The 14,497-nt window shown below is 39.1% G+C and overlaps 1 protein-coding gene across 1 annotated transcript in view; it reads left to right on the forward strand.

The window, feature by feature from the left end:
• Nucleotides 1–14,497, forward strand: part of ARID5B (AT-rich interaction domain 5B) — a 147,383-nt gene that overhangs the window by 14,346 nt on the left and 118,540 nt on the right. The window contains exon 3 of the mRNA XM_073353422.2: nt 4,852–5,077. Within this exon, the coding sequence (XP_073209523.1) occupies nt 4,852–5,077 (226 nt within the window). The remainder of the gene's footprint in view (nt 1–4,851; nt 5,078–14,497) is intronic.

Here is a 14,497-nt window from a genome sequence, read left to right on the forward strand (position 1 = left end):
CCGGAAATGATGGGGGAGGGAGCCCAGGGAGGCAGCGGGGGCCAGGGGTGCCAAAATACAAGTTTGCCCAGGGCATCATTTGTCTAAGGTGGCCCGGCAAATGGTACATCAAGAGAAGGCAAATTATTGGTTAAATTCACAACAGAACCTTAGAAGCTATTTTAAATACTTAGAAAAAAAAATCCAGGAATCTTGTTTTTAACAAGATTGTATTGGAATATTGGATTCAAAACCAAAGCTGGACCCAGCTGTCTCCTTATCCTTATATTTTAATGGTCAAGATGGGTGTTTGTGTTTTATTTAATGGCCACAAGTAGGCTTTGAAGTTAATACCCCCAGTAAGATAAATGTGGAAAGTTCACACCTCTGGTGGTGCTGTTGAGTCAACATTTAGGGCCGCAGACTCGAAAACCCTGCAATGCTCATGAAGGACGCCATTACAAAACAGGATTTCTCTACAGTGGTAAAAGTCAGACCTGTAACTCACTGCCAGCACAGCTCTTCCAGTTGAATTGGGAATAGCTGTAGTGTAGACAAAGCTTAGTTGTTTTTAACCACCGTGCTTCGTAACCCCATTGCTGCCCTATTGGAGAATTACATATCTTCTTTGCTTGTTTGTTTCTTGACAAACAGAGAAGGGCTTCAAACACCGAGAGTATCAGAAGCCCAAATTTTCCATACACGGATCTGGATTTCCCCTGCTAAAAACTCGTCAGGATATCTTTATTCTAACAGGACACTGAACAAAATAATTATTGGTCCACAAACTGTCCTTTTCTATATAAAAATATTTGCAATAAAGTCAGTGAAATGCTGTAGGAACCAATATAAATATTGTTTCCCCTGGTTTACTTTAAGATTAACTGCCTGGCAAATAAGAATGCACTAAGACAGGGAGTGCCTGAACATAAATGGTTGGTTCATGAGCCCACTTGAAGGGTTGTGTTCCAGTTTAATGTGATGTTGGATAATGTAGCAACATGGAGATCTGCATTGGTTTGGATCAGTGCAGGGACAAATTCTGCCCGCGAGAATAGTTCAAAACTCCCAGATGAGTTCAGTGAGACTGTTGCATGAGTAAAGACTGCAGAATTTAGGTTATAGTGTTTTATATATTAATAACACAATGGGACAGATTATAGCGGCTCTAGTACCTAAGTACTGGGTAGCCCCTACACCTCCAGCCCTCCTTCACCAGAGGTACTCAGAATGCTATATCCATACGTCCCCAAGTGTAGTTGTGAGGTCATTAGCATTGTCAGAGGAGGTGTGTTTGGGCAGGCTGGGGTCATGGCAAGGCCTATGCACAATGGCAAGTGGCAGGAGACCTTTCCTGGAGTAATCACATCACATCTGTTAGACGGGGTTACCAATGGCTCCTAGTGTTCTGACTCCTCTGGACACCAAAAACATTCTATCCATTCTGCCTACCTCTGCCATGCTTTCCTCTAGGCCCCCAGCTAATTCTGACTCCAGTATCCTTAACCTGAGACATAACTCCTATTGAAGTCAGAGGAGCTTTTGAAGGCAATGGGAGTTTCTGCTTCATAGAGACTGTAGAATCAGGGCCTTGAGATACAATTGGCTGCAATTCTGAATCATTTTCATCTTGTTCACAACAAACTCAGGAGCGTGATGCAATCCCTTTGATACGACTCCCCTAAGGAAGCATTAGGAGGAAACTCAGCAGGGTGAACCCGGAGGACTTTCCAAGTCCCTTTGTCCCCTTTCTGATTCTACTGTGGGATGATATGGCCTTGGCTATTGGCCTATGACATTCACAGTGTAGGTCCTGATTCAAGAAGATACTTGTGTACATGCTTAACTTTAAGTATGTGGGTAGTTTCATGGAGGTTAATGGGGTTGCTTATGGGTGAGATTCTCAAAAATTGAAGGGAGATTCCTGTCTTCACTTAGGCACTTCAGTGGGACTTTTGTGCCTTTCTCCCTTCGGTATTTTTGAAAATCCCATCCTAAGTGTTTAAAATTACATGTGTTTATAGGTACTTTCCTGAATTCATGCCAAAAGCATTCATCATTGGCCTAAATCTGCTCCCACAATAATCAGTTTACTATTGACTTTGGTGGGAGCAGAGTTAGGCCAACATAGAACATTTTTGAAAATCTCACACTAAATAATTTCTTTATAGGTAATGATGCAAACAATTATTTTATAGGCAAAAGAAGCTAAATGATTTAGGAGCACAAGTACCACTGATTTTCAAAGATATTTTTGTTCCTAAGTCACTTAGGTACTTTTGAAAATTCCACCCAGTGTACTTAGTTGCATTTTGATCTATTTCTCCTCCTCACCCATCTATAAAATGTTTAGAAAATGAGACATCCTTAACTGCATCCGTTACTACAGTAACCGGCTAAATTTTTGTTACGGTTTGTATTCATACTCTTGGTTTATGTGCTAATCTGATTCAAAATGCCTTTCTGTGCATACCTTTTGTATTACATTAGCTGCCACAACAGTATTTATGGTCATAATACTTATTTTGCAAATTGCTAATATGATCACATGACAATTTTTGCAAAGATTCTTTTTCTAGCCGTTCACACTGATGTAGGCAAAACTAAGTATAAAATACTTTGGTCATGGTTGCTGGTGTGTGGTCATTTTGCTGTCACACAAAACTTTGTGTGAACATGTGATTTATGCTTTTTAGTGTTTCCTGATACTTATATCTTCCATATTTTGCTGCTGCCTTATCAAATTTCCAACTAAATTCTGGCATATGACTGTATTGCAAAGTGGGTTTGCTGCTGAATTGTTAGTAAAACACACGGGTTGTTTATCAACCAATATTCTTGGATTTATGGTTTCTGTATGTACCGTGTCTGTGAAGGTTGTAGTCTGAAACTGGTTAATTCATTGAAGATGTAACAGTGATTGTACTTTTCTTTTAGTTAATAGGTTGTTTGCTTGGCTAACTTTGTATGCCAGCCAAAGTTAGTCATACCAATTCTTGGAAAGGATATGAAGAAACTGGTAATTGAAATCATAATCATTTGGCCATAAAAGTTATTTTGAAAATAACACTTTAACCAAAAACATATCTAATCTGGAAGTCAGATTTCTATGAAAGATGCTGCTAAATAGAATGTTTCTAAGTACTCTATATTAGAAATTGTGATACTTAATGATTCCATTCAACATCCTATACAGCAGACCCCATCCAGAAGCTGTTAAGTCTGTCTTCATGCAGACTCAATTTTTTCACTCTGACATTTAATAATCACCATGTAATAGCTATAAAATGCATAGCAACTACAGATCTTTTATTTCAAGTGGATGGTGTAATGAAATTGGGTGAAACCATCCATTGAAAATGTACTGTGTAGTATGCAGCATTGTTTACAAAGTAATAACATTTGTCATAAGCAGAAAGTTAAAACATTGTCTTGATTGTTTGTTGTTCAATGGAAGTTCATATTCAGCACAGTGATAAAGGAAAAGATTCCATTACTAAAATTTACTTAGCATACAAGTATGAGGCTCATTTTTGAGTAAATATTTGCTATTGCACTAAAAGTAATAGAAGATGACTGCTTATAAAACAACTTTGTGTTATACAAGGAAGAGTAAAATATCAGATCTACGTTTTACCAAAGCTACTGTGTAGGTTTCATGTTGTGTGTAACTTATCACAAAACTTACCCACACTTCCCACCCAACCCCCCCACACCCCACCCCTTCTTTTTTGGTGCTATTGAGCAGTATTTTATTTCTTGAGGAATGTGTTAAGCAAAAAATACAGAACCAACCATGCAAGAATTTCTTTCTTTTTTTTCTTTTTTCCCCATTCCTAAATAGTTGTGTTTATTTTGGAGAAAGAAAGAATTATGGTTAATATTTTTAAAGTGACTATACTACCCATGTTTTACCTAGAAATGTGTGGTGTGAAAGGTGTGTTATAAGTCAGTTCAAGTTTAAAACATCAACTGTTTCAAATATTTAACTTAAAGATCTCAAGTTTATCTTGGTGGGAGTTGGGGTTAGGTTTTTCTTTTTCTGAAGCCTTCTTAAGCCCTGCCTACAGTAGGCAGCTATAAAACATTCTGCTTATTCATCATGACTGAGAAGAGTTGATTGTTTCCTGGAAGGATAAAAATGTAGCAATTAGAGATGTTTAATTCAAGTATATATTCAGCAGGCTAAACTGAAGTTAAATTGCTTTTTCATAGAATGTATGCTTAAGAAGAGGGAAAAATACAGTTCTGTTCTTGAAAAAGTTTTAAGAAACATGAGAATATGCAAGTTTCTTTTGGTGGGAAACGCATAACATTTATGCAGTATTTCTTTTGGGATTACATCACAGTTTTATTTAATTTTTAGGACAAAAGTTAAATTCAATATTTGTGTATAAGCCAAGGGAAAATGTACCATAAACACAGGAATTTTCTGGTGAGTCAGAGTTCCAAGAATCTAAGATTTACTTAGACCATTTATTTGAGGACTAGCTATAACCATTAGTCATCCAGCCATGAGTTTTTACATTTGCAGCTAATTGCACCTAAAAAGCAAGCTTTCATCCAAGCCTTTGGGATATACAAAATGCACTTTGGCAATCCACATTTAAAATACATTTTAGGACTGCTGCCCTGATGTTCTTGGACATTTTTTATCACATAAATATTTGCTTCAAATAAACAACCAACAGTGACACTAAAATGGCATGCAAATTGCATGAGTTATTGGATATTCTGTATCACAGAAAAAGTAATCTGCCAAAAGCAAGATAAACTTTTCCAATAACATGTCAAAGAGGCAGTGCTACAAACTTATCTTTCACCATAAGCCACACATGACACGCTCTGTTCTCGTTTGACTACATCTTGCAGGATGAAGTTATTGCCGTTTCAGAGAAGGTGACTGTGAAGCTCGAAGATTTGGCAAAATGGGCACATTCAGATTTCTCCAAGTGGAAGTGTGGTCTCCGGGCTGACCCAGTCATTACCATGGAACTGGGCAAGAATGGGCAGAAGGAAGCCTTGATGAGATACAGGCAGTCCACACTCAACAGTGGCCTGAACTTCAAAGACATTCTAAAGGAAAAGGCTGATCTTGGTAAATATAGTTTCCTTTTCTAAAATTGCTGTTTGCCTACCTGTGAATGTATTTCTAAGGGTAACAAGCCCAATCATGCAGTGCTTATTCAGACAAAACTGTCATTGACTCTAAGACTGTAAGCACTAAGGCTCAAATCCTGAAGTTGCAAGCAAAGGTAGTTTACAAGGGCTTCTCACAGAAACTATGTAGGCACTGGGCTCAAGTATGTGCTATACATCATATGGGATTGAATCTGATGCCTTCTCTCTGTGCAATTAGAATCACAGAAGAAAGAGAGAGGTCAAAGACCTATTAGATCATATTGCCTATATTCTTGCCAACGAAGGGTTGTTGCCTATCACTAGTGCTTCTCTAGTCTTTGTCCAATACAGTGTTAATTGTCTTAAGTAATGAGGTTTCCACAACTCCCTTTGTGACACTGTTCCACAGTCCAATGCGTTTTATTTGAAAGTTTCTTGTAACATTCAGCCTACGTTTTTTTAAAAAAATCCATTTAATTAATCATACTTACACCCATTTGTACCATCACTTTGGTTTCATGATGAAGTGGATCTTTTCTTTCTCACTTTTCCCTCTCTGCAAAAATGGAGAAGCATGGGAACTCAGATAGACAGCTTTCCTGCTGTGTGGGCTCGCTAATGCTTTGGATCTCTGCAAGCAGGCTTACAGTTTTTGGGATGCTTCTTGCTCCCCATATGCATGTAAGTCCTACAAGTTGGTTCACATGGTCAGTCTCCTGCACTGCCTGGCTCTCCTTTGACTTCAGTATGTCAGTGGGATGTGGAGGCAGGATCTGCCCACATGTATCAGCTTGCAGAATTGGGGCCTAAGTGGCTACAGAATCTGGGTCTAAAAATGCCAACTTTGTAGAAGTTATGTACACAACTCCCATTTCCTTTAATGGGACACATTCTTATGCAAGGGCCGTAGGATGACGTCTGAGGCAGCTGGTCTTCTGTTGGTAAATATGCCTAATTGCCATTAGCTTTATTGGGAGATTGACATGCACATTGGCTGACAGGTAAATATATTTCAACGTGTGCTTCAGTGAAATTTATTTCCTGTAGTACATTTTTTTTTTCTTTTAGAAAGCTAAGCTTAGATAGCTTCTAGCTTAGCATATAAATGGATGAAAGGTAAGAAATCAAAAGTTAAGGCTGATACTCTGCCAAGTCCATGTGCAGAATTTTTTTCTCTTCTACATGAATTGAAGATAGTGGGCCAAGTTCTCAGCTGTGTAAGCAGCATAACTCCATGGACTACAATGGAGCCATGTCTACCTACACTAGCTGAGGTTTTGCCTTATAGAACTTCCCTTACAACAGTGCTGAGTCTCTCATTTCCCATCTAAGCAAATGGTGAGGTGAATTTGTCAGTCTTACTTTATAAACTTCATCAGCTAGTCAGGATGATGTTTCATTATGGTTGAAAGTTGATATTTTAAATCAATATCTACAGTAAAACACTTGCAAAACTTTTGTTAGAGGTTTCTTCTTTTTTGTAACTAGATGTACATTTCCTTGCATCTGTTTGGTGTATCAAAAGAATCTGAATGCTTCTCAGACAGAGCTCTTGAGTTTTAACATTCTCTTGTTTTGTTTTTGACAAACAAACAAACAAATCCTTTGTGGTAAGTTTATAAAACCAGTATTATTGACTCAAGAGCCAAAGAAAATTATCTTCAAACGTAGCACACACAGTTCATAGCTGCATGTTAAGCCTTTGAAAAGAGGGGTTACACTAAAAATGCATATGGTATCTGAACTATAACAAAGTAATTGTGAAAACCCAACACTGACAGCATTGTATGTGGCTTTCTTTTTGGTCATGAATCAGGCTGCTTTGTCAGTGCCTATACAGAAAAAAAGTTGACTCCAATTTTTTTTTAAAGTTTCTCTCTGTGACTGGTTATCATTGGTTTGAAACCCCCCACAGGCACAAGAAGACATTTAGCCATTGGGCATGTTGCTTTTGAGAATGGGTGCAACTGCTGAAAGATAGACAAGAACTCTCTTGCTGCTTGGTTTATTTAAATGTAATATTAATATTAAAGGGATTAAATAAATGTACAGTAGAACCTCTGATTTATGAACACCTCGGGAATGAAGGTTGTTTGTAACTCTGAACAAAACATCCTGGGTGTTCTTTCTAAAGTTTACAACTGAACATTGGCTTAATACAGTTTTGAAACTTTACTAGGCAAAAGAAAAATTCTGCTTTTAACCTCTTAATTTAAATGAAACAAGTACAGAAACAGTTTCCTTAGCTTGACCAAAAAAAAAAAGAACTTTCCCTTTATTTTTTAGTAGTTTGTTTAACACAGTACTGTACTGTATTTGCTTTTTTCTTTCTTTTTTGGGGGGGCGGGGAAGGGTCTCTACTGCGGCCTGATTGCCTACTTCCAGTTCTAAATGAGGTGTGTGGTTGACCAGTCAGTTCGTAACTCTAGTGTCATAACTCTGAGGTTCTACTGTAGTTTTCCTGTTCAGTAAATAATGGGGAGGAACTATAGTTTTCTTGGTCAACACAATAAAATTTGTAATACGAATGAGTCCAGTTAGAGTAGGGAAGCTTGAGCGGTTGACCTGCCTGTGCTGAAACTTCTCTCTTGTCAAAATGGCACCTTTAGTGAGTGTAAAGTACACACCCGGAGAACTCTTCCAACACTCCGCATCATGCCAACGAAACAGTGCACGCTGTGGTTAGAAATTTGCTAGCTGTAATTATGGCTAGTAGGGTTCCAAGCATGGTCTCTTGGGCAAGGTTTTTCTTCTCTGTTCTGTAGATGACATACAGCAAATTGATGGTCAGTTTTATAGTGTTAGACTGGCCTTTAGGGGAGGTAGTCTGTAGTCTAGTTCTTACAAACAGATCCCTGCCTGAAGTAGTCAGGAAAACGATTCGTGAACTCTGCTAGCAATACTGATGTTTAATGCTGGTTGTAGGCTAGTAAATTTCTGATTCTTTTGTTGACAAGACCTAGATAAACAATATGATTGCCTGAAAACATTTTCCTTGTGGAAATGCACATTTCCTTTATGAAAAAATCCTATGTAGTTGAATAAAAATGATTACTTTCCTATCGGATATATTTGACCTTCCTCTAAAATTAAACAGAAAATTATATCCCTGCTAAGGAATTCTAAACGATGGCTCAAAAAACCCCATATCATTTTCCATTAAATTCAATAGGTTTTAAAGGTAATTTCTGTAGAAATAGATTACATTTCTATAGAAACTTATTGTTTTCATCCCTATTAAATTATGTAGGTCTTTTCCTTAGGAAGTGCATTAAATATATAAAAATCTCATATTTCTGAGGTTAAGTTTTCAGCCTGAAACATGATTCCAAAAATTCTATCCCTGCCTTTCAGGGTGTGTATTTTATACATTCTCTCTCTCTCTCTCTCTACAAATATGTCATGTGAGTAGTTAATGTCTTAAGTCTATTTATATTTTTCTAACTGTTTATTTCAAATGTTGGTACAAATAAGGAATAACAACAATGCAGTATATAAAAATAGAATAGTTGCGTAAATATTATTCATAATAAACATGAGAACCTATTTTTCCAGAAGAATTGGCCTGACAAAATCATTCACTACCAGGGCTTCTAGTTATTTATTTTTGTCTTTAGAATTATTTAGGAGCTTGGGGTTATTTGTAATAAATAGACTTCAATACCCATATTTGGTAAATCAATTGGAAATAGCCAGATGAGGAGTCATTTCATTTTAAATTTTTTTTTCGCAATTAAGCAGTGTAAACACTATCAGTTAAACATGGGTAAGTTACAAATTTGTATTCCTTGGGCTATAGTTAAAAAAAATTCAAATTATTTTATATAACACTGCTTCTTACAGAGTTCCTTTAAGTGAAGTATGAAAGCTGCAATGTAAGCTTTATTGGCCTATAAATATGTCATTATAGTTGGACTACATTTATATGCTTTGGATTGTTGTTTAAGCCAAGAAAATATGTCTCTACAGGTTGACTTTTTATTGAAACCCTTTGAGGCATACAACAGAACGTATTTTAGGCTCAGGTTATTAAAACAGCATTTTCATTTTTGCAGCAGACTCATTGTCAATTATGCTGCCACAAACTGTCTGTGGATAGGCAGTTATGAATGGGTTCATCTCTAAGTGTGTCTTTGGAAAAAGAAATAAAAGATAAAGGAGTCAGAGCTGAAATTGAGAAACGAGACTGACGGGGAAATGACTGAATTTAGTGCTCGGGGGCACCGTTGGTTGGGGTTCTACTGTACTGTGGCACTGCCTGTGGTTAGTTGAGAAATGACCTGCTTTCCCACCTCGTCTGCTGTTGCTGATTGGAGCGTGCAGGGTTTTTAGATTTTTGGGGGGTGGGAGTGGGACGGTTTGACTCCTGACTCAGGGATAGCTTTTTTTTTACTCTTGTCCTTCTTGGGCTAATAGATCAGTTAGGATAGATAGATTGGTTCTCTTGAGCGTTTCAGGACAAAAGCTGTGGGATCTGGGCCCATACCTGTTATTAGGGTTGCATGCACGGTGTTTGGCCTTTTATTATGCCAAAAATTGCAGCTCAGGTTGTCGTACTGTGAGCTCCTTGAAGTCTGCATCCGGTGATGTCGTTTGGAAGAGTCATACAGGTTCTGTTTCTACTGCAACCAGTGCCCATTATTTTGGCTCTTTAGCTTTGAACTCCAAAATAGTGATACGGAAAATGAATTGAGTTTAGATAACGAACCTTCACTGCCTGTAGATAATACATTCCTGAGGTTAATATATATTTATGTGGAAGATATTACTATCCTTACTGTTCCTTGAATAATCTAGGAGCATTGAGTGCTACTTTAAGTTAGGCTCAGCTTTCAGCAGCCCTTCCCTTTGTTGATGCAGGACATGGGGCAAGTCAGATTTTTCCCTTTTTCCCTGGCTGTCTGCTTTTCTGTCAATTCTCTGAAAATCTTTTCTTGTGAACACTTTGGGTCTGATTACCATGGAGTTACACAGGCATAAAGCTGGAGTAGCATGGTGGCGAATCACTCGCCTTGCCTTTTCCTGTCTCATCTTTTAATTTGCATGGGCCAAAGAGTGGCCATGGTTCCATGTGAGCTCCCTTACTGCCACATGTGTGGCTCTGCAATGTCCTTGCTGCTCCTCAGCACATCACAATGGGTTTGGAAGGAAGAATGGAGCAGCTACCCTGGTGAGGATGCAGACTTCTCAGAATCTGCGTAGCACCAGGGCGGCATGGAGCACTGTTGCAGTGCCCAGCACCACCTGGCCTCTGTGTCCTGGTGAGAGCAGGACGATGGCCCGGTGTGTATGCTTGCACTTACCAATAACTGGAGAACAGCTATGGTTTCTCTCAGTGAATATTATGATTTTGGTTATCGGGACATCTGGACTTTACAGTTCTTGATGATTTTAGAACTGACATCAGTTCTCTTGTTCGTCCTTTATCACATTCTTTTGACTTCTGAATCTTCTGGCTTAACTCAACGTGCTAATTTTCTGATCAGCTAAATGTCTCCCATTCAGTATAGTTATTTTTTTTTCTGTCTTCCCCATGGCTTCCTGTCTTTCTCGTTCTTATCGATCACCATCTTGATCTTGGTTAACCTTGTGTGAGCATCCCATCCACATCACTTCATTTTCCCTTTGATACTCGCTGCCACCTCTGTCCTAGCACTCCTTATTTTGTCCTCTCTTGGGGATCAAGGTGCTCTTTTATTACACTGTTTTAGCCGGTCTTATCAATTCAGCTTCTCTTCAGTGGATAAGGGTGATTACCCTCGCTTGTCTGTGGTGCTCTGAGGAGTTTGAGAAAAGAAAGATGGCTCTTTGGGAAGAGGACTGTCTCCGGATATGCGTTCATACAGCTTCTAACACATTTTGAGCACCACTGCATTATAAATAACAATAGATGCAGGCTGGTGTACAGGACTCTAGTGATTGTTATATGGAGCTACTTTGAAGGTTAGGCCTTTTTTTGGTCATATCTAGGGTAGCTCAATTGATGTACAATTTCTAATGTTTAGTCTTTTACTCCTTTTTTAGAATTGGGATGCTAAAGGCACAAAATGGACCGTTAACTTGACCAAAGTCACACAGCTAGGGCCCAATCCTGCAAGATACTGAGGAAATTCCCACTGAAGCCAATGGCTGCTGCGTTCACACAGCATTTAAGACCTGTACATGGATTTGACCTTGCAACCTCCTGGGTTCTTATATCTTTTCTGTGTGCACTGGACCAATTTTTTTAAATGCATTTTTGTACTCTTAAATTAAGATTAACCAGGATCTGTAGACTTGTTGATTTATTTAGAATCCCTGGTGCCCCTTAAATGCCGAGCGGCAGTGCTGTTCTTGGGGTTGGCATATCTTCCTAGCTCTGTGACTACTGCCTTTCTCAGACACTAGTAGTGTCTGCACCTAGCTCTCCATTAGTGGTCCTTTTCTCCCCCTCATTTTCCCTTTCCCCAGTCTGCTCAGCCACTGGTTTTCCCCTCTGAACTTTCTTCAGCAACAGTCTGAGGACATGATGGGGTTTTCTGGAGGTTATGTTTGACCACCTGATCTTTCAATTCCTTGGGTAACTTGGTTGCCCAAGGAGCGTTTGTGTGATTTAAGTGCTGTTAATTTCTTCTTTTCTCCTGGGACGACACATTTTGTTACATTTGAAGTTTATGGTGATGCTGTGGCCTGGCTATGGAAGCCTTTCTGTTGTCATTGTTTTGTCTGGAGCCTCTTTTCTATTTGTGGTCACAGGTTATTGAGAAGAGAGTTTTAACACGACACAACTTACCTTATTAAAGAGGCATTGACTGGATCTAATCTCACATTTTGACCTAGTTTAACGTTGTTATAAACTGGGGAATAAAATCCTCTGGATACTAACTAGCTTGGTTTATAATTTAATTGCCATTTCTTCACCAAGAAATTTAACCAAACCCCAAATAACTACGTTTTTTGTAGACCCTACAGGAACGATGTGTGTTTTTCCTGTGATGATTCCTACAGCAACAGTAAACTAACATTATTCTCAGAATGTACTGATATCAGTTACCATTGTGTCAGCATTTTCAGTTACATATCAGTATGACAGGGCACTTTGTTAGTATAGAGTACAGCCATTTTCATTTCAGTTCCATTCCAAACATTAGGGAAAATCAATGTTGCTAAGTGGGAAAGGACAAAAAGACAAATTCTGGTCCCAGTGAAGTCAGTGGGGCCAAGTTGCACTAGTGTAAACCTGAAACAATGCCAGTTTGCTCCATTTGCCAGGAGTTTTCCCATTGACTTCAATAGGAGCAGGATTAGTCCCAAATCATTATAAGAATTCTCAAACTCTTAAGAAAGTACTACAATAAAACAGTAAGAAGGTGCCAGCTATTATGTGACCATGTCCCTTTAAAAGTGTTAGACAAGCTTAGTCTGGTTTTTGTTTATTTCTTAGCACCAAGATTGATCTTCCCTGGGCCTGAATATGTTTGCTATTCAGGATTTTTTTTCCCATATGGTCTTTGCTGAATTTTACATTTAAATCTTGCTAACCAGGAGATTTTGTTCCAGTAACTGAAAACTTGTGTTCTGCCTTCTGATGCAGCACTGGTATGGTTTGAATCTTACCTATTTTAATGCGTAAGTTTCTCTTGGGTTTTTAGGGTGCTTTCTTTCCAGCTAGCCAGTTTCTGATGTTCAGTGATCACGCTGTGCTTAAGGAGCTTGCAAGAGATTTGCTTCGCTCTGTGTCTGATGGGTCCAAATGGCTATGCATAACAACTAGAGCATCACAGTGCCTCACTCAGACTCTCTGTCTCAGGGCCCAGTACCACAGCTGTCACCACTGCCCATATTGTTTCTGGATCCCTCAAAGAAGAAACTGGGTCTTCTATTGTTTTGTGTCTCTTTCTTTCCTCTGCTTAGTACTATTCAGGGATGTGATCAGCATTCTCTCCTCTAATTCTGGAGTATTGTTTCCAGTTCTGGGCACCACATTTTCAGGAAAGATGTGGACAAATTGGAGAAAGTCCAGAGAAGAGCAACAAAAATGATTAAAGGTCTAGAAAACATGATCTATGAGGGAAGATTGAAAAAATTGGGTTTGTTTAGTCTGGAGAAGAGAAGACTGAGAGGGGACATGATAACAGCTGTCAAGTACATAAAAGGTACACAAGGAGGAGGGAGAAAAAATGTTCTTCTTAACCTCTGAGGATAGGACAAGAAGCAGTGGGCTTAAATTGCAGCAAGGGAGGTTTAGGTTGGACATTAGGAAAAACTTCCTGTCAGGGTGGTTAAGCACTGGAATAAATTGCCTAGGGAGGTTGTGGAATCTCCATCACTGGAGATTTTTAAGAGCAGGTTAGACAAACACCTGTCAGGGATGGTCTAGATAATATTTAGTCCTGCCATGAGTGCAGGGGACTGGACTAGATGACCTCTCAAGGTCCCTTCCAGTCTTGTGGTTCTGTGATTCTCTAGCTGTCATTTAGAACTGCTGGCCCTTATGGATCCAGGGGACCTTTTCCTGCATTGTATCAATTCCAGTCACATAGATAAACATGGCTGACTGCTAATGTCCCTAAAATGAAGACCTACAAAAGTAGCATTGTTGTTGATTGGGCCCTGCTAACATCTTTTTCTTTCCGCCTGGCTGTTTTCCTCTGTAGTAATTCTGCTCTACCAGAGTCCAGAATTTGGAGTCTTGCTGACATCTTTGACTCCAAACCTCTGTTAATCAACTTATGAAACTGTCTCAGTGCAGATCATGCACTGGTCCAGATTGTGACCTATGCTACCTTGTTAAGATGCTGAAGCTCTTATGTGCGCTATGATGACTTTGCGACCAGATCGTGTAATTCCTTTTGTGGGGGTAAGGAGTAGAGCCAGACATAACTTATTCAGAACCTCACCTCCATGTTGTGCTTCAGAATCAAGAACTATAAGTGAATTACTCCTGTGCCCAGAGAACTTCACTGCCCTTTGGTGAGGAAAAGTAGATTGGTTTTAAATGTCTTTTGCTTACATATGTACAATTCTGCGAGGGTGGCCTATCATCTTCATTTTTCCCAAAATGTCTGTGTCTATCCTCTGTCTGCTCTGCTGCTGAAGACTGTTAATTGTTTCCTAAAATACAGTTTGGATTGAAATCATTTCCTTGCTTTTCTTCTAACCTGTGGCTCATCACAGATTAAGTACTGAGGGGGTCTGTCACTGGTGCCGTGCCGCAGCGTGTGATCGAGACGCATTGAATGTGGAAAACATAAGCAGTATCAGATTGATAGCCCTTGGCAAGGTGATCTAATTAGGTCTTCAAAGTTAAACCCAACGTGCTCACCATAGCCTCCACGCAAGATACTATCACTCCTCCTGAAAAACTGGTGCGCCATATAGGAACTTGAACAACCAGTCAAAAGACCCCTCTCTTCTC

This window comes from Lepidochelys kempii, chromosome 7 (assembly GCF_965140285.1).
Source record: "Lepidochelys kempii isolate rLepKem1 chromosome 7, rLepKem1.hap1, whole genome shotgun sequence".
NCBI lineage: Eukaryota > Metazoa > Chordata > Testudines > Cheloniidae > Lepidochelys > Lepidochelys kempii.